General features: G+C 36.3%; 1 protein-coding gene across 3 annotated transcripts in view; it reads right to left on the bottom strand.

The window, feature by feature from the left end:
- LOC121390198 (cilia- and flagella-associated protein 74-like) overlaps positions 1-21370 on the bottom strand; it is a 69434-nt gene that overhangs the window by 37881 nt on the left and 10183 nt on the right. For all 3 annotated transcript variants that reach the window (XM_041521962.1, XM_041521961.1, XM_041521959.1), the window contains exons 10-27: positions 20113-20245; positions 18881-18985; positions 18182-18311; positions 17147-17271; positions 15823-15942; positions 14411-14529; positions 13472-13538; positions 11494-11583; positions 10683-10806; positions 8644-8693; positions 7171-7282; positions 6238-6366; positions 5489-5682; positions 4746-4867; positions 3804-3932; positions 3239-3326; positions 2085-2258; positions 1404-1537 (exon numbers count right to left, since the gene is read on the bottom strand). In XM_041521962.1, the coding sequence (XP_041377896.1) occupies positions 1404-1537; positions 2085-2258; positions 3239-3326; positions 3804-3932; positions 4746-4867; positions 5489-5682; positions 6238-6366; positions 7171-7282; positions 8644-8693; positions 10683-10806; positions 11494-11583; positions 13472-13538; positions 14411-14529; positions 15823-15942; positions 17147-17271; positions 18182-18311; positions 18881-18985; positions 20113-20245 (2145 nt within the window). The remainder of the gene's footprint in view (positions 1-1403; positions 1538-2084; positions 2259-3238; positions 3327-3803; positions 3933-4745; positions 4868-5488; positions 5683-6237; positions 6367-7170; positions 7283-8643; positions 8694-10682; positions 10807-11493; positions 11584-13471; positions 13539-14410; positions 14530-15822; positions 15943-17146; positions 17272-18181; positions 18312-18880; positions 18986-20112; positions 20246-21370) is intronic.

Consider the following 21370-nt stretch of genomic DNA (forward strand, 5'->3'; position numbering starts at 1 on the left):
TGAAAATAATGTTTAAAAGTTTTTTTCAATGAGCGTAATATTTAAATTAGTATGTCACTGGATCACAGCAGTGTCGCAGCAAAGTAAACTGTAACCTGATGCGACAGCTCCAATAGTGAGTGGACTCCAACTCCTTTACATGGAATTTTAAAATCTCTGAAAAATAAGAAATAAATTTGGAAATATTTAAATTAGTATGTTACCAAGTGGACCCTAACTCCTTTAAATGCTTGTTTTTTAAATTTCTGGCAATAAAACATTAATTTTTTAACAAGATTAAATATGGGTGTAATTTGAAATATTTAAATTATTATGTTTCTGAGTTACAGCAATCCTAATTCTTTGACATGGGATTTTAAAATCTCTGAAAATAAGAACAATTTTTATTTTTTTTAAAGATTAAATATCGGGGGTTAAATTTGGAAATATTTAAACCATTATGTTTCGTTGTCGCAGCAAAGTGAATCATCTGCTTCAGTGGCGGTGGTTAAAGTTTGTTTTGTTTAACAACACCATCAGAGCAAATTGATTTATTAATCATCGCCTATTGCGTGTCAAACATTTGGTAATTTTGACATAGTCTTAGAGAGAAAATCTGCTACAATTTTACCAAGGGATCTTTTATATGCACCATCCAACAGACAGCACATACCACGGCCTTTGATATAGCAGTTGTGGTGCACTGGCTGGAACAAGAAATAGCCCAAGCGAACGCTTTACCACTGGCCTATATCCCGCCTCCAGGGGAAGTAGACCCAATCTAATTAAAATTAGCTCCACTATTACATGTGGATCTAACACCAGCCAGTTGCAGCTCATGTCCACCCAATCAAAACCTTACTTGCAGAATCATGCCAGTGATTTAAAAATAATTTGAAAACATTCCAAATTATCCTGAGGGTATACGACATGTTTCGTATGAATTACGAATGCCTTAAAACATGTTTTATTTTATAAAATAAATAATTTGTAATGTAAAACTGAAGACTGATATAGTTTTAGTTTTTTTTTTGTATAAATAAATAAATAATTTTGAATGTAAAATTGAAGACTTGATAACCCACCCCGTACGTATTGGTATGGTTCGCTGTACTGCGGCCACTAAAATAGACTCGCCCGATATTTTTAGAATTTGTATGCTCCCAAATAACGTTATAAAAGGCGAAGTGTGATTGGTCAATATTTAAATTATTATTTACAGACGAAATGTTACCTGGACATTGGGGACTATGCAGTGTTGTTAGTTTTAAATCACTGGCAGGATTCTGCAAGTAAGGTTTTGATTGGTGGACATGAGTTCCAACTGGCTGGTGTTAGATCCACATGTAATAGTGGAGCTAATTTTAATTAGATTGAGAAATTATGATTATGTTTTTAAAACTATTTCTAATGTCTATACTGACCTGTTGATAAGAGATTTACAGCACAGCTCGAACTTGTACTCTCGTGCTTTCTTTGGACTGAAGATAACATCCAGGTCAATCGTTTCCAATGGCAACAGAGTTCCAAATCCATCGTTAGGCTGTACTTCCATATACTGAAAAAGAAGAAGAAAACTTTAGCTTAAATAAGAAAATTAAACTTAAACGTTTTAGTGAGATATGTGACTTGCTCTCATAAAATGTTTTATCTAATCAGTAACTTGCTGATATTTATTTAAACTAGTATCAGTGTATCACATACAATTTATAATTACAGTAGCTAAAGTTAAATTTTATTCTGTTTAACAACACTACTAGAATATATCGATTTAATAATCATCAGCTATTGGATGTCAAACATTTGATAATTATGAGATCTATTCTTCAGAGCAGACAGGGGTCTTTTACATGCACTTTCTCACAAGCAGGACAGCACATACCACAACCTTCGATATACCAGTCACTGGGCAGTAGTTGGTATGCAAGGACCCATATTGTTTTATTTTAAGGGCAAGGTGTTGTAGTATTTGTATCTGTAATGTGTATATTTATCAAAAAGTTCTTAACAGCAGCTTTAAGCTACATATGTGACAATTATATTAAGAAATGTCAATGGGATTTAATCTGGTGGTGTAGTATACGAACAACTGAGTCGGTACTTACATCTGGCAGACCTACAAATCCGAACTCCTGTTTCAAAATGGACTTGTTGGTCAGCTTGATGGATTTCCGTACAGATTCGTAAATGGTGCTGTACCCGAAGTCAATGTCCGAGACATCGAACTCAATGTCGGAGTTTGTCACAACAGCAGTGACAGTGAAGGGTACCGGCTGAGCCTACATAACAGAATTTCAAAGTAAAATATTTAGTTCATATAGACCAGATATATAATATATGTATAGTGAATAAACAGATTAATGGTGTACATTATCGGCTGTATCCTGTGAAATCATTTTGCAGCATGACATACAAAATCTGTGACTTCATTCTTCATGTCAGAAATGAACATGTTCAAAGAATCACTTATCAATATGACATCAGTTGCTAAAGTTTGTTAAAGTTTGTTTAGTTTAACGACACTACTAGACCACATTGATTTATTAATCATCGGCTATTGGATGTCAAACATTTGATAATTTTGATATAAGAGAAAACCTGCTACATTTTTCCATTTGTAGCAAGGAATCTTTTATATGTACCATCCCACAGACAAGACAGCACATACCATGGCCTTTGATATACCAGTCGTGGTGCACTGGCCGGAATGAGAAATAGCCCATCGATGGAGTTGATCCTAAACCGACCATCAATCAAACGAGCGCTTTACCACTGGGTTACATCCCTTGTGGTGTCTATACATTCATGCAAAACAAATTTAACAACACAAATTGCATAATTCTTTCCAACATAACCAAACATTAGCCGTAGACATTTTTTAACATATCTTAAAATATCAGTGAAATAAAAGTGTTATCAGACACTCAGTGACGATAACATATTTTAGAGTGAAAATTTCACTATTTCACTCCAAAATGTGTTATCGTCACTGTAGAAAGTGTTATCTTCACTGTAAGAAAGCCGGAACTATTTTGCTGCTGGCATTTTAAAAATAAAGGTAAATTCCCAAAAGTTTTATAATAAATAGAAAATTTCATGTTTTTTGTCTAATATGATTTATATCTCATCTCTTGAAGTTTGCAATCATATCACATTCGTCGTTCAAGTGCGACTTGTGAGATATGATTGCAAACTTTACTCGATGAGATATAAATCATATTTGACAAAAAACATGAAATATCCTCTATATATCACGTACCTGGTCAGCCACACTGATTAACATGGGAGCCTCCAGTACTCCCGTTTCCTTATCAAAGTACTTCCCTCCTTCCTCAAACAGGCTTTTCCTACAATTGTAAACGAACAGCCATTCTTGACAGTATTTTAATTGTAGCTTTTAATAATGTGTATGTAGCATTAAAATTGAACAGAATAATGGTACGCATGAAAAAAAAAGAAGGAAAAAAAAAAGTGAGCAAACTAAAAAAAACCAGAGAATATAAAAAAAAGAAAAAAAAAGAAAGATCCATGTAGCAAGAAAAAAAAGAGATGCGGGGGATGAAAAGAAGAAAAAAAATCACAATGTTATACAATTAATGTAAGCTTCTCCTAGGAGTAATATTACAGCATTACTATAATAGTATTACATACCATCATTTTGCTGTAACACAAGTCATATACATGTACTTTATAAAAGATTTTTGTTTCTTTAATGACTAACATCTTTTGTATTAAATTGCAGCAAACCAAATTACTTCAGTGATAGAATAACACACAATAATTTTCTGCATCAAAGAACTCAATAATTAAAGCTTTGTACTCACCGTGGCAAGAATTTGAGTTGAGCAGAGAACTGTGACTGCGCCTGGATGTAGCCGGTCTTGGGCAGGAGTTCGAGGTGATTTCTCAACTCCTTACACACCTCAAACTTCAGCTTCAGGGCAGACGTGGCTCTGAGTTAAAAACAAGAATCTGTTTGTGGACCGGCCTCGGTGGTGTCATGGTTAAGCCATCGGACGTAAGGCTGGTAGGTACCGGGTTCCTGCTCCCACCCAGAACGAGTTTTAACGACTCAACGGGTACGTGTAAGATCACTATACACCCTCTTCTCTCTTACTAACCACTAACAATTAACAACTAAACCACTGTCCTGGATAGACAACCCAGATAGCTGAAATGTGTGCCCAGGACAGTGTGCTTGAACCTTAATTGAATAAAAGCACGAAAATAAGTAAAAATTAAATGAAATGTGGAATTAATTGTTACTTAAATTGCATCCACAAATCTTCATCTCAGTGTATGTTGTTGTTACAAATTTTAAATTGATCTAAATTTATGAAAGAAAGAAAGAAATGTTTTATTTAACGATGCACTCAACACATTTTATTTACGGTTATATGGCATCAGACATACGGTTAAGAACCATACAGATATTGAGAGAGGAAACCCGCTGTCGCCAAGCAAGCACTTTACCACTGGGCTACGTCCCGCCCCTTCAAAATTTATGAGAAATTAGCTTAAATGTGTAAACTTAACAAGGAGCCAAACAATAAAGTTTTAATTAAAATTTGAAAATTAATTTAACTAAAAACTTAACAGTGAGCTAAACACTTAAAAAGTCTTTAATTAAAAATTAAAATTTTCAAATTAATTTGACTGGCTGGCTGGCTGGCTGGCTGGCTGGCTGGAACTGTAGAGGTTGTGCTGAAACTGACCAAGCCCACCTGTAATTAACCTGTAATCAAGGTCGTATGAAATCAGCGTACCTGTTGTTTGCCACAATGGTGTCCTGGTAGAGCCTGTCAAACATACAGATCTTCAGGTCCACGGTCTGTCGCTCAACCCACACGGGGACGTCTATAGCATTGGCCACACAACTCACCATCAGCTGTGATTTACAAACAATGGAACATTATTACGGGTAAACATCCATCCATCCATCCATCCATCCACATATTCATCCATCCATCCATCCACCTATCTATCCATCCACCACTCCACCCACTTATCACACCGTTCATCCATCCACCCACCTATTCATCCTTCCTTTCATCCATCCATCCATGCACCCACCTAACTATCCACCCACATATCCATCCATCCACCTATCCATCCATCCATCCATCCATCCATCCACCCACCCACCTTTTAAACCATCCACCCACCTATCCTTGCATCCACCCACCTATCTATCCATCCATCCACCCACCTATCAAAACATTCACTCATTCATCCACCTATCCATCCATCCACCTATCTATAAAACCATCCATCCATCCACTTACCTAAAAAAACATCCATCCATCCACCCACCTATCAAACTAACCATCCATCCATCCATCCACCTATCCATCCATATCTGTCCACTGATCTACAGAATAGCATGTTCTCGTTTTACTAGGACATATTTATAAATTTATTTCTCACCGCCAGCATCATGCTAATAAATTTCATAACAAATTATCCTAAAACCTCACTATTTCAGTGCTCTCCCCTTTATGGAACTCACCCCTTCTGACAATGGGTCAGTGAAGGAAACCAAGAAGTCGGCGTTCACTTTTCCTGGAACTGTGGGCTGCCACACAATGTCGAGTTTGACGGAGGAAAACGGTCCGATCTCTCCCGATGAAATACTTCCCACCTTCAGCCCGTCTAGCGACCCGAAGTCTTCCATTTCACTGACAGGAAAATCTCTCGACTCACCTGTAATGATGATGAGGATGATCATTTATTTGTGTGTTTACGGGTATGTGATACCCATTAATACACAACAGCTGAAATTAATCTTGAAAAAAGATTTTTAAAAAGTCTACACCATTATTTAAAAGAGAAGTAATGTTTCAGCATTTTAGATTAACTCAGTTCAGTTTGTGAAAACTATATTGTGAAAAAAAGAAGGTTAAATCAGAAAGAAAGAAAGAAATGTTTTATTTAACGACGCACACTCAACACATTTTATTTATGGTTATATGGCGTCAGACATATGGTTAAGGACCACACAGATATTGAGAGAGGAAACCCACTGTCACCACTTCATGGGCTACTCTTTTTGATTAGCAGGTCAGGTCAGGTCATAGGGCTTTACGTGCACATTCAGAGCAAGCTGTTGTAGCGCCCGCCTGTCCTGGGCACAAGGTGGGGGAGGGGGAGAGGAGGGACCACCTGTACTGGCAAGTATACTGATAAGTATAACACTCAGGACGTAAACATGACACGAAATGAAAGCTCGTTTAATATTCTATAAGTATGTACAGGTACCTGGAACATCGAGGAAATCTGGATCGTGTGATTTTAACAGATCGTTTACGCCGTTCCCGTCAGATTTCACGACGCCCGCTTCAGTCTCAGCATCAGTTCCAGGCTCAGTAATCTTACCCAAATCTGAGGCTGAACAAAACACAACACACATGAATGGATGGATGGATGGATGGAGTGATGGATGGATGGATGGATGGAGGGATGGAGGAATGGATGGATGGATGGATGGATGGATGGATGGATGAATGAAAGAAATGTTTTATTTAACAACACACTCAACACATTTTATTTACGATTATATGGTGTCAGACATATGCTTAAGGACCACACAAATACTGAGAGGAAACCTGCTGTCGCCACTTCATAGGCTACTCTTTTCAATTTTCAGCAAGGGATCTTTTATATGCACCATCCCACAGACAGGATAGTACATACCACAGCCTTTGTTACACCAGTTGTGGAGCACTGGCTGGAATGAGAAAAGGCCCAATAGGTCCACCGACGGGGATCAATTCTAGACTGACAGCACATCAAGCGAACACTTTACCACTGGGCTACATCCCGCCCAAATGGATAGATGGATAGATGAATGAATGAATGAATGAATGAATGAATGAATGAATGAATGAATGAATATTTAATGACACCCCAGCACAGAAATACACATCATATCATCTATTGGGTGTCAAACAATGGTAAGTACATTAATTTAATATTTGATTTTAAATTAGTAAATTGAAAAGTCTGCTAATACACAGCGATATACATTTACATGTACCATAAACCATTAAGCAAGACGTGTTAAATATTGTGAAAGTTTAACAGTATATTTAACAAGATGTTATGGCGTAAACATATTTTACACTGCCTAAAAACTAGGATTAGTGACTTTAATAGTTATTATTATATGGTTTTAATCGGTACATAACCAACCGTCCTGTTTCTTCTTCATCTCAGCCTGTTTGTCTGCACTGACTGATGCGGCGAGGTTTTCCAAACATTCCGACGATTCCGGACTCATCGCTCGCATGGTGTCAGCTGTCGTCTACAAGGTAGGGAATAATTGGGGGTTTTAAGGTCTCACTACACAGATGTCATCTGTCATTGAAATCCATGTTAAATTGCCCAACTTCAAACAAAGGTTGCCAATAGAATGGGTTCTTGTTGGCACTAACAACATATACCATTGTGAACATACATTATATAAGCATTTATTTTCACTCCAAAATTGAAAACATTTCCGTCTCAGTTTTGTGCTATATGACCGCATCTGGCTGTAGTACCGGTCTAAACAGGTGGTTCATTAACCGATGCACTCCGGCTGTCTCTTACGCTATACACTCATGTCCCAAAAGGTCAATGCACAATATTACAAAATAGCATGGGCAAAATACAGCCAGTAGGCTTACCATTACACATACATATTGTTTTTTAATTCTTCCCCAATTCCTAGAAGTAAATATGTGAACCATAACTTGTGTCTCAATTACAAACTATAGTGGACCGTGATTAATGAACTCTCACCAGGAAGTGATCTGTGTAGTGAGACTTAACAACACCTCAGCACATTTTAAACTATGCCTATCTGGTGTCTAACATATGGTTATTTTGAGGATTATTCAGACACACTATTAGACTCACTAAGGTTATTTGGTGTATAACATATGGTTAAGGACTGATAAGGCAGCAAGGGATTTTTTATGCACTTTCACATAGAACAGTATATATTAGTTCTTGTTGCATTAGTTAAGAGGTACTGGTTGTGAGACAAGCTCATTGACAAAGATAGACCCAGCAACTCAATGCACATGAGTACAAGATTTAGTTTTTTACTTCTTTTTTTTGTTGATTGTAAGATTTTTGCGATAATAGAGCCTTGTTGGCGACTACTATTTCATACTAAATACATTTTCTTGTTTAAAATACCAGTATCAGTATATCGAATGTGTTTGTAGAACTTAGTTTTTACTTTAATTCGTGATATATATTTTTTCATACAAGCTTAATTAGGACAACAACAGACACCTTGTAATTGTTTACAGACACTGATATTTTAAATAAGAAAATGTATTTCATTTGTATATTACGTCAGCGAAAAGGTTCTGTTGGTCGGAAACATTTTACAATGGTTGTAAACTCAGGACTGTCCCTTTAAACCTCTGACCTTTAAATGTTTTTTAAAAAGATGGCTAATTTAAAATATAAAAAAATTCATAGGTACTTCCACATTTTGATTATCAACAGTTGATAAGCAACTAAAAATTGGTATGCATGGCGATCTCTGAAACTTGCATGGTCCGTATTCAACAAAATGTTCCCTCAGACTGTGTTTAACAGGGCCAAAAATCCTTCAGGATTTCAAATTTCATAGGAAGCCATTTTTCATGTGATATTTTGTTAACTTACCAGTCTGCCTAGTGATGTTGGAGCAGTGGTGCACGTTCCGTGTTTCATTCCTGCAAGACAAAAGAAAATCAGAAACCATGATCATCAGGTCATCTATTTTCAGCTTCAAACAGTCAACTGTAAGATGTTTCCAACTAACAGACACTTCTTAGCAACTAAAAGTTACACCTTAAATAAATTTTCTTGTTCAGAATATCAGTGTCTGTACACACAATCAGGGTTTCTGCCAGAGGGGGTAAAACAGGTATGGCACCATACCCAGAATTTTTAGCAGATTTTTGTTTTTTTTAAGTTAACCTTATTATTTTTTAAGTTACTCTTATCATTAATGTATGATTTTCTTAACTCTAACCCTAAACTTAACCCATTTTTTTGCAGGCCCCCCATATCCCCTGTTTACTGTGGTTGCATTTTATTCCATAGTGTCATACCCAAAAATTTCTTTCTGGAAGAAACACTGACAATGTGTTGATGGTTGATCTAATGTTTGTTTTATTTCATAATGTTTTTTTGTTGTTTGTTTTTTTTCATACGTACAAATTTATTGGGAGATGAAATCCACTTTATCCTACTCATGTTCCTGGTATATTTGCCTCGGACCAATCAGAACATTAGACACAATTTAATATTATCTACATGTACCTACACAGGTATGGGACAATCAGAAATTCTAACACTATCTACCATTATCTGCCAAGGGAACAATCAGAAATGCTGATACAATCTGCCATTTTCTCCCAAATGGACAATCAGAAATTCTGATATAATCTACCATTATTTACCAATGGGACAATCAGAAATTTCGACACAATCTACTATTATCTACAAAGGGGGCAATCAGAAATTCTGTTACAGTCTACCATCATCAGAATCACAATCAGAAATTCCGACACAATCTACCATTATTTACCAATGGGACAATCACAAATTCCAATACAGTCTACCATTATCTACCAATGCGACAATCACAAATTCCAACACAATCTACCATTATTTACCAATAGGACAATCAGAAATTCCGACACAAGCTACCATTATTTACCAATGGGACAATCACAAATTCCAATACAGTTTACCATTATCTACCAATGCGATGATCAAAAATTCTGATACAATCTATCATTATCTACAAGGGGGACAATCAGAAATTCCGATACAATCTATCATTATCTACCAATTAAACCAACCTGAATGCACTCCAGGGCCCCGTGCCACGAAGGAATCGTAGCCAAGGTTAATGGTAGTGACTTACAGTGAGTTTTACAATTGGCACCATAAACTTTACAGCCGTTTCACAAAGCAACCTTACGGTAGTGATAATTGCCTCTTTAATGATTAAAATCTTTTTTGAGAAGAAGTGCGAATTAGTTAAATAATAAATTCTTTTCGGAACATCTTGGATGTATTCATTGGTATCGAACATCCATGAAGTAACTTTGTCAGTTTATTTGCTAAGCGATAATTGCCGAATGCATAAGACATAAGTGCTATCAACCATATATTCGTGTGAAGGTCGAATGGCGTAGAATGTTTTTCATTGAACGCTGAGTTTCATAAAAGGTATTTGGTATATATTAGATCCATTTTAAAACAAAACGTTGGTATCCTTCTTAAAAAATAATCAAATCATCATCTACGTTAGTGGCTTACAACTGCCTTGTACCAATTGTAAATTTTCACCATAATTTACGATGATAGTAAACTACGCCGCGTTGTGGAACGGCTAGCGATCATAGAAAACAATGGTAGGTATTTATGATGATAGTAGTGCTAAGATCACTTCATGGAACGGGGCCCTGGGTTGTTCACCTGAAACCAGTCAGAAATTCTAACACAATCTATATCAAATACTATATTATTCAGTCTCTATACTATAAGTCCATACCATTTGTGAAATGTGGGACTCCTGACTGCGAGCCATAAAATATTAAATTTATATTATATTTTTTTTAATACTGCAAACAGTCTAGTGTTGCAAGCTCAGTGACATATTACAAAACAAACAGCTGCAATGGTACGTAAAACTAACGAATACGAACCTGTAACTTTGTAAAATTCAAACTTTGTTCCAAGTGCCCCTTTGTTGATGAGAATAAACGATCGACGTAGGTTTTCACCAATAACTGTGGTGCCAAAATCCACCATGTAGGAATCAAGCACAAGCTAAATATAACATAACAGTATTAAAACAAAATCACATATTAATATAACTGTAAATATAGTGAAAATAATGAAAATGACATTATAATTATAATAAATATATAATAATAATAATAATAAAAGACACATAATATTAATGTTATATATTTTTTTTATTATTCCCATTTGTATTGACATGATATCCACATAGATGTATACAGTGAATATGACAAAAAGATATTTAACTACATGAAAAACAAATTAGTTAAAGAGATATTTAGCTAAAAATCAAATATATGCGACTGATAATCAGACATATATGTATGAAAAATTCAAAAGGAGACCGAGGACATACTAATTAATATTATACTAATTATAATAGATACATTACAATAATTAACAACTTGACTTAAAAAATATAATATATATTTTATTAGCAAATAACAGGTAATAACTGCGAAAAAGTAAATCTTAGATATTAGTGCTGTCTTCATTGTATCTTATAAAAATACAGCATTGATGACCTCCCTTTCTCAACATCAAAGAAAACAACGTAAAATTCTAAGCTGCGTTTACTCGGTTTCTGACATGATGCCTAGTTGTTAGTTTTTCATGTGTGATGGTTCATATGCATTTAAAAAAAAAAAAAATTAAAAAAAAAAAAAAAAAAAAAAAAATAGTAATAATAATTCAACCACTGCGACTACATACATAACATTTCTTGGTGGTACACTTGAGTGGAATGGAAAACGGTCCAGTCTGTGCTACAAAGTTCACTTCTCCTTCGAGGTCTTCATTTATCTGAGAAAAAAACAAATTAATTAAAGTCACCAATCAAACATTTCAGTAACATTGACACAAGTAACTCTTTTCTTTTTTTCTATATTAAAAAAAAAAAAAAATCTGCTACCATATCAAAAATGAGAAAAAGCATGGCAATTAGAAAAATATTTGTTTAAAATTTGAGTAACAATTTTGGCAGCTCAGTCTGATGTGATCTTTTTTCTGTTTTTTCAATACCTCAGCAATCATCCATGTACACTAATGACCGGCCTCGGTGGCACAGTGGTTAAGCCATCAGACTACAGGCTGGTAGGTACAGGGTTCATAGCCCTGTACCGGCTCCAACCCAGAGCAAGTTCTTAAGGGCTCAATGGGTAGGTGTAAGACCACTACATCCTCTGTTCTCTCACTAACCACTAACCAGAAAACAACTAACCCACTGTCCTGGACAGACAGCACAGATAGCTGAGGTATGTGCCCAGGACAGCATGCTTGAACCTTAATTGGACATAAGCACGAAAATAAGTTGAAATGAAATAAATGTACACTAATTTTGCACCCTCAAACACCATTGCGGCCATTTAAAAATGCTGATGGAGGGTGGAGGGGAGAGGGTATTAAATATTATGAAGGAGGGTAGAAATTGTTAATCAAGTTCCATAAATGTTTTCAAAACTACATGTCTCATTTTTATTCATGAAGTAAATTTAGCCAGTCATAGTCAATATGTTTCATTAGAGATGTTTGTTGTGGGGGCTTTTGTGAGGGTTTAGGATAAAAAAAATTGGGGGGGGGGGGGGGGGGGGGGGGGGGGAGGGGGGGGGATTTTGTTTTTGTTTCATAATGGTGTAATTTTAGTGTGGTGGTGGCAGCTCTTATAGTTACAAAATGGAGAAAACTTAGGTCAGGTCAGGTCAGGTCATAGGGTTTTACGTGCACATTCAGAACAAGCTGTTGTAGCAAATGCCTGTCGTGGGCACAAGAGCCGGCCTTGGCCTGCTCCTCCATCCATGACAGGAAAGGTAGGGGGAGGGGAGAGGAGAGACCGCCTGTACTGGCAGGTGCAAGGCAGCACCAGCAGCCCAATCAAATTGGTAGCAGGTGGGTGGGGGTGGTGGTGGTGCTATGGAATTTGAATGGAGCAGTTAAATGCCAAAGAGAAAAGGGTGTGCAATTTTGATTGAGGGAATTTGGCGCAATTTTGAACGGTCGGTCGAAAGATAAATGGCCAAGCTAATATAGGTTTGGATATTAGTGAATCGAGAGTAGCTCGTTAATTTTAGACCTCTACAATGCTGTGGTGTCTCCCTAGGTTGCCCATTGGGCCCTTATAAAGGAGTGTTTTCTCTTTTATAGATACATCACCTGTCTTCAAAACTAAAGCATATTCCCTACGGTTAGTAGACTGGTCCGAACATCCCAACAGCCAATGGGATGGCCTGAATTCTTCTACTGTGCATCCGCTCCTCTTCCAGTCACGTGACCTAACTTCCTTCTTTTTCCTTCGCATAGGGAATGTGCACTAGTTTTGAGGACAGGTGATGTTGAAAAGAAATGTTACATGGGGTGGAGGGAGTAACACAGATGCAAGATTCTGAATTAGGTAATTATCTAATTTTTTTATTACAAAATTGAGAGGAATAATGTAATTTAATAAAATTATTATGTTTTATTTTGTAGCCATAGTAACAGGTACGTTGTTAAAAATGTTAAGAACTGGGTGTACTTGTAATACATATCTTCTTGTATTAATTAATAACTGTGTGTTTTAACGGAAAATCTAACATTTCATTATGTACTGTAATAGTATGTGTTTGAAGCTCTGAACAAAAAAATTTATAATAAAAAAAAAAGAACTCGGTGTACCAAAAAGTGATGAAAATGATAGTACAGAAATGTTTCCTACCATTGGTTTGAATGAGACCATCATCTCACAAGTTAAACCGGCCGACATCTGTCCTGGTGGGTCAAAGCTGAAAAACAAGAAAAAAACCTTATTATTAAACAGGAATCCTACAGTATTGAATATCTCACCCAAACATAAACATATTTGGTGTCACTCATATAGAGGTGTAGAAATGGCAAATATTTCACTAGCCCACAGGACCAGAACCAACTAAAATTTATTAGCCCAACAGAATTTCTACTAGTCCGCCAGACTATAGAACAATATATACTATTGTTTAACAATATTATGATATATTGACAAAAACATTAATAAGGCCATTTGGTAAGTGATGAACATCAAGTGGCAAATGAAAGCACTTGAGACCCAAACCTTGATTGACAAATCAAATAAATTTTGAACTATTCTGGTAAAGATGAAGTCTTTCAAATTTCTTTCATGTTGATTTACAGTGATAGAAATAAGGTGGAATTTTTACTGTCCACCAGACATGCACATCTAAAAATGTACTTATCCACCAATATTTTCACTTTAAAAGTGGAAACTTGCTACAATTGATAAAAATGAACATAGTTTTATATTTTTATTACTTGTCAACCCGATAACCACTGATGTACATTATGCTTGTCCAAGTAAATTTTCACTTGTCGGGACAAACGGACAAGTGCTTATTTCAAACACTGATTTCCAAAATTCAAGTGACATCCCGCAGGTATTTAACAGAACAATCTATTCAAAACACACTGGCAACATACTTTAAATGTAAACAAGCCATTTTTCAGGAAGTACTGATTTTTGACCAGCTCTGTTTTTTGATGGGAAATGAAGTATGGGTTACAGGAAATGACATAATTAACATAAGACCTATTCGCAACTTATTTTGAGGGCTGACAACTGAATTAGTGGCTAAAGAATCTGGTAAAAGCAAATGCCTCTTACTCAATTTTGATAAAATCTTTGAGTCGTTCGGTGATTCCGATGTATTTACAGTAGTTCACGGAGTACGATACGTTCGTCAAGATGACCTTCTTCTTGTAGCTGCGTCCTACATTAAAATCCTAACAAGAGAAAAACAGTCAGTGGTTAATAATTCAATGCATTAAAATGATTTTTTTTTTTTAAAAGACGTTAAAAATTAAATAAATTAAAATGCAAAGTTCACCATTTCTAAGAGGTAAATAATTCAATGCATTAAAATGTAAAATGCTGAATCTTTTAAGTGGTAAAAAAGTCGAAACTACAACACAATTTATTGTTTTTAAGAGGTTAATAATTCAATGCATTAAAATACAGAATCTTTTAAGTGGTTAAAAAGTCGAAACTACAACACAATTTATTGTTTTTAAGAGGTTAATAATTCAATGCATTAAAATACAGAATCTTTTAAGTGGTAAAAAAGTCGAAACTACAACACAATTTATTGTTTTTAAGAGGTTAATAATTCAATGCATTAAAATACAGAATCTTTTAAGTGGTTAAAAAGTCGAAACTACAACACAATTTATTGTTTTTAAGAGGTACAATGCATTAAAATGTAAAAGCCATTGTTTTTTAAGAAATTAAAAAGTCAAAACTAAAACACAAAGTTTATTGTTTTTAAGAGATTAATAATTCAATATTCAAACATAAAATTCATTGTTTATTTAGAAGTTAATAATTTGACAAATTAACATGAAAAATTCATAATAATTTATTTCAATGTTTTCAACAAGGTATTTTTTATTCTAAAAAACTGACAATAAAATATCTAAAAAAAATATTTTACAATAGTCTTTCTTTTGAGTGCATTATTGCATTTAATTACAATTAAAGAGAACAAATATATATCTTACAATTATGAAAATTAAAAGCTTGTTTTATTTAACGACACCACTAGAACACATTGATTTATTGATCTTTTTTTTATTAGCAGCAAGGAATCTTTTACAAGCATCATCCCAAAGAGATCACAGCACATACCATGGCCTTTTTAACACCAGTTGTGGAGTACTAGCTGGAACGAGAAATTGCCCAATGGGACCACCGAAGGGAATGGATTCTAGACTGACCGAGACTCATGATGGAGTCTTATAATCTCCATTAAAACTAGGGTTTACCACCAAGTTATATTCTGTACCAAACTTAAGGGCAGCTAATGACAAACTTTGGGTCAAAGAATTTACCTTTTCCATTTTCTACGAGAAATAGCCCACCAACGTGGATTGATCCTTGATCCTTCATGAATTAGGTACACAAATTTACCATTAGGCTATGTCCTGAACCTCACCCCCAGCATAAAAGTCATACATTTTACCCTTTTCTAAAGAAATAGCATGTTATTTTCACCATGAGTACTTTTACTCGTAATTTACCTTAAAATGAATGACATCAGGTTTGCTGTAGAAAGGACACCCCGAGAACTCGCGACCGGCCGCAACCTGCTTTACGACGATTCCATCTCGGTGTTTCTCTAAAACCTTCTGCAGAATCTCCTACAACAAAAACAAAGTGTTTCTTTTATAAATAACCATATGATTAAGCCTAAAAACAAAGAGTTAAACTTTGTTTTGTTTAACAACAGCACTAGAGCACATTGGGTTTATTAATCAAACACTTGGCAATTGTGATACATACGTCTTCAAAGGAAACTTGTCACATTTGTCCATTAGTAGCAAGGGATCCTTTATTGCACTTTCTCACAGACAGGATAGCACATACCATGCCATCTGAGGCACTGATTGGAATGGGAAAAACATAATCAAAGAATGGGTCCACCAAGCAGGTTTGATCCAACAATCAAAGCACTACCAACAGTGATAGATCCAACCCTGAATTCCGCTGTGGAGATTCGATCCTACCAGTTTACTTTCCCACATTACTATATGTCTATATGATGGAAGGAAGGAAATCTTTTATTTAATGACGCACTCCACACATTATATTTACGGTTATACGGCGTCAGACATATGGTTAAGGACCACACAGATATATAGAGAGGAAACCCGCTGTCGCCACTTCATGGGCTACTCTTTTCGATTAGCAGCAAGGGATCTTTTATATGCACCATCCCACAGACAGGATAGTACATACCACGGCCTTTGTTACACCAGTCGAGGAGCACTGGCTGGAACAAGAAATAGTCCAATGGGGTCACCGATGGAGATCGATTCTAAACCGACCACGCATCAAGCGAGCACTCTACCACTCTATAACATATGATGGAGTGTTATAATCCTCCTTGAAGCAAGTGGTAAACCACTGAACTATATCAAACACTAAACTAGAGGAATGTTAAAGCTTGTCTTTTGTTTAACACCACCACCAGAGCACATTTATTTATTAATCACTGGCTATTGGATATGAAACATTTGGTAATTCTGACATATAGTCTTAAGAGTGGAAACCCACCACAAAGGATATTTTTATATATGCACCATCCCTCAAACAGGACAGAACATACCATGGCCTTTAAAATATCAGTCATGGTGCACTGGCTCGAATGAGAAATAGCACAGTGGGCCCACCGATGGGGATCGATCCTAGATCAACCGCGCATCAAGCGAGCACTATACCACTGGGCTACATCTCGCTCCACATATAATGGAGTCTTTTAATCTTCCTTGAAGAAAGTGGTATACCACTAACTATATCGAACATCAAACTGGAGGAAGTTGATGACAGACTACGAGTGTTTACCTTTTCCATTTTGCTGGCGCCCGGAGGTTTGGCAGCCATGTCGATATCTTTAGGTACATGGTAGGGCTTGTGTTGATCCCACAAGCCTTCGAATTCCGGTTTGGCCAGATCAACGCTGTCCTCCTCTGTTCAAACACAAAACTTCAGTTAAACACACAGCATCTGTTTTCATGTTTACATTATCCATTACACAAACTTCAGTTAAATACACAGAATCTATTTGCATGTTTAACAAATGTTATCCATTACACAAACAGTTAAATACAGAATCCATTTTCATGTTTAATAAATGTTATCCATTACACATACATCAGTTATATACAGAATCTATTTTTATGTTTAACAAATCATAACCATGACATAAATAGAGAATAATACATGAGTGGCTATTAGATACCATTTATCTCACAACAAGTTGTTTTAAAATGTAACTTACGAGCGAAAGCGAGTTTGATACATTTTTAAACGAGTTGTGAGATAAATGGTATCTAACAGACACGAATGTATTATTCTGTTTCTTACATATCCTCACAAACCAGGTTTTAACTTTAAGCAAACTTTAACATCTTTTTCGACTAAAAAATATTTACAACCCTTTGCACTTGTAGCTGACTTATGCATCACAGACACATGATTGTCAGGTTAGTTATACGTCACAGTGTAATCAATTTCCACTGTGGGTTTTTTATAATGGACATATGGCATTGGTGACCTGGTCATCACCTAGGAACAGCCAGTTGTATGTCTTGAAATTGTTAACACACGTACATGTGTAAACAACTATGTGTTATCAAAAATAACGCGTGGTGTTCTCACCAACGGGTGTGTAAGAAACTTCAGTTAAATACATTCTGAATCTATTTGCATGGGGTTTTTTCACCATGACTGTTTGTTATGCAAATTAACTCCGCATTTCGCTCATCGTGTGTGGTGAAATCGCAATATAATCTAACAGTTATGCAAAAAGCCTCAAGTAACTTCTTGTTTATCTTATAGCTATAGCTCCCATGTGTGGTTGGCTTCAAGCGGACTTACCGTCTGTGTCGGACTGACCCTGGCTGTCGTCAGTGACGTGTCGATTTCTCTGCGGGGGAACAGGGATCTCACGGTGATCGTACTCATCCTTCTCTCCATCTTCACGCTCTGCGATGTCTTGAGCACATTTCTAAAAACAAAGTGAATGGATGGATAAATGAATATATGAATATATGAATGGAAGGATGGAAGGAAGGATGGAAGGAAGGAAATGTTTTATTTAATGACATACTCAACATTTTATTTATGGTTATATGACGTCGAACATATGGTTAAGGACCACACAGATATTGAGAGAAGAAACCCGCTGTCACCACTTCAAAGGCTATTCTTGTCAATTAGCAGCAAGGGATCTTTTATATGCCGTTGATATACCAGTCGTGGTGCATTGGCTGGAATGAAAAATAGCCCAATGGGTCCACCGACGGCCTGGATGGATGGATGGATGGATGGATAGATGAATGGATGGATGGACAGGTGGATGAATGACATTATGGATGGATGAATGCATTGATGAATGAACGAACGAACGAACGAACGAACGTAAAGACATTTAATGACCCATGAAAAAGGTATAATATCAAAGTCAATACAAACAGATTGCGTGATTAATGCCCACTGTATGTTTTTAGGGTATGGCTTTTTACCCATTTAACCACCTGATGAAAACACTGGACTTTTAACAGCAATAAGACTAACCTCTTCTGGCGACAGAGTTCTCACAGGTGCCGTTTTCTCCAAGCCAGACGACATCTTCGTGTATTCCGTTAGTAACTTTGACCTCTGCTTGTGAGGGGAGACAATCTGGCAAAGGAAAATTAGAATAAACCTTAGTTTCTTAAGTGCTCAACATCAAGTGTTGGTACACCTTTTATTGAAACAATAACTGCAGAACCGATATTATTACAGTATGCAATAGACTTTCGTTTTTGAGGAGCACAAGCACAGATATGCCCATGTATGTCCCTATATTCAATCAAAGGGGTTCAATATATTGTACCCCTCATATGAACAAACCCCTCTAAATTGATTACTTTTAGGGTTGCAAATTTTCATGATCCTTGATTTGTCAAAAATGACAGTCTTTAATGCTTTAAAAATGACAGTCTGTAATGCACGTAGAAGTAATGACATGATATCTCTGTTGCACCACTAATTGTTTTGGTTTCTGGAAAACAGCTAAAATCAACATCAAGGCAAATAGTTTTTTAAGACGCAGGTTGAAGGGTCTGCTTTTTTTATTTGTAGCAAAGGATCTTTTATATGCATCATCCCACACAGGATAGCACATACCACGGCCTTTGATATACTAGTCATGGCTGGAGTGAGAAATAGCCCAATGGGCTCACCAACAAGGATCAATACCAGACTGACCATGCATCAGGCGAGCACTTTATCAGTGGGCTAAGTTCGAGCCTGTCTCACCACTACGAGTGGTTACCAGTGATTTTCACAAGTTCTACGAATGATTACCAGTGATTTCCACAAGTTCTACGAGTGGTTACCAGCGATTTTCACAAGTTCTACGAGTGGTTACCAGTGATTTCCACAAGTTCTACGAGTGGTTACCAGTGATTTCCACAAGTTCTGAGAGTGGTTACCAGTGATTTCCACAAGTGATTTCCACAAGTTCTACGAGTGGTTACCAGTGTTTTCACAAGTTCTACAAGTGGATACCAGTGACTTTCACAAGTTCTACAAGTGGTTACCAGTGTTTTCACAAGTTCTACGAGTGGTTACCAGTGTTTTTCACAAGTTCTACGAGTGGTTACCAGTGACTTTCACAAGTTCTACGAGTGGTTACCAGTGACTTTCACAAGTTCTACGAGTGGTTACCAGTGATGTTCACAAGTTCTACGAGTGGTTACCAATGATTTTCACAAGTTCTACGAGTGGTTACCAGTGATTTCACAAGTTCTACGAGTGGTTACCAGTGATTTTTCTCTCTTGGGGTCGTGGAAGAGGCTTGGCTGTAACTTCTTCTTGTTCTTCACTCTCTCCTCCTCCATGAGGATTTTACTGAGGATGCCAATCTGGTTCTCCTGTTGCCGCTTCTCAAACAGTCTACAACAGAAAAAAGGACGGTTTGTTAACAACACCCAGGCTCATTGTTTAAAGGAATACTTAAGCAAGGCTTTTGGACTGGTATGTATATTCAATGATATATAATGCACATTATAATCTTATAACAAGTATAATCTTATATTTAATTAATAAAATGGTTAAATGTGATGGCTATTATATATAACGGGCGCAGCCATTTTGTTCCATCCCAGTGAATACGCTTTCTGGCGAGCCAGTGGTTATGTAATACTTAATGTGTCACGCCAGGAATTAGTCTTACATGTAGAACTGAAGAAACAAAACGTACCTGACTTTTGCAGATGCTTCGCAATGTTCTGTAATAATATCCATCCCAGTAAGCCAGCAATAAGTATATATTATTTTTCAATACAAAATAAACCACCATTGTCAAAGTGTTGAAATAACTGTATTATGTTTTGTTCATACATTAACTCATGTACTGAAATGATAATTGGAGTGTTTTCTTAGTTAATTGGTCTTTTCTTTCCGTGGCCTGTACTTGTGGTTCCTGACTGGCAGGTGTATATTTTGGACGGACACTAGTCAAGGTGTCTAGATACACACAAAAAAATATGTGCCTGTTTTATTAAGGTCACAGGGTATTGTGGGATAACCGTGCGGTCAACCTTAAAATCGTAATGGATATTATCAGCCGTCCTGCTTTATTACTGTAAATAATTCTGTAAAATCCTTGATTAAGTAGACTTTCCCATCTAAAATCACAAAACTTACCAATTACTTAGTCCGAAAGAAAAGAAAATAATCACTTGGGTATCACATGTGGTCGTTTTTGCTCCAACTTACCCTACCAATAGGCCTAATAATACACATTTTTTCTTTGGATTTTTAAGAGAAAAAAATACTGTAACCCCATTTCGTTCTATTAATGCAAATTGAAATATATTTAGTTAAACATTTTATTATATTATTAAGTCATTTATGTTGTTTTACAAGTCGGGTTGATAAAAGCGAAACGCCTTGTTGTAAATAACTGCCTTTGTTTACACTGTGCATACAGGAGCTGACATCAATTCGCTCAAAGCTAGAATTCCGGACGCACCGAAAACAAAAGAAAATGGCTACCCCCAGTTAGCAGGAATAATC

The sequence above is a fragment of the Gigantopelta aegis genome, chromosome 15 (assembly GCF_016097555.1).
Source record: "Gigantopelta aegis isolate Gae_Host chromosome 15, Gae_host_genome, whole genome shotgun sequence".
Classification (NCBI taxonomy): Eukaryota; Metazoa; Mollusca; class Gastropoda; order Neomphalida; family Peltospiridae; genus Gigantopelta; species Gigantopelta aegis.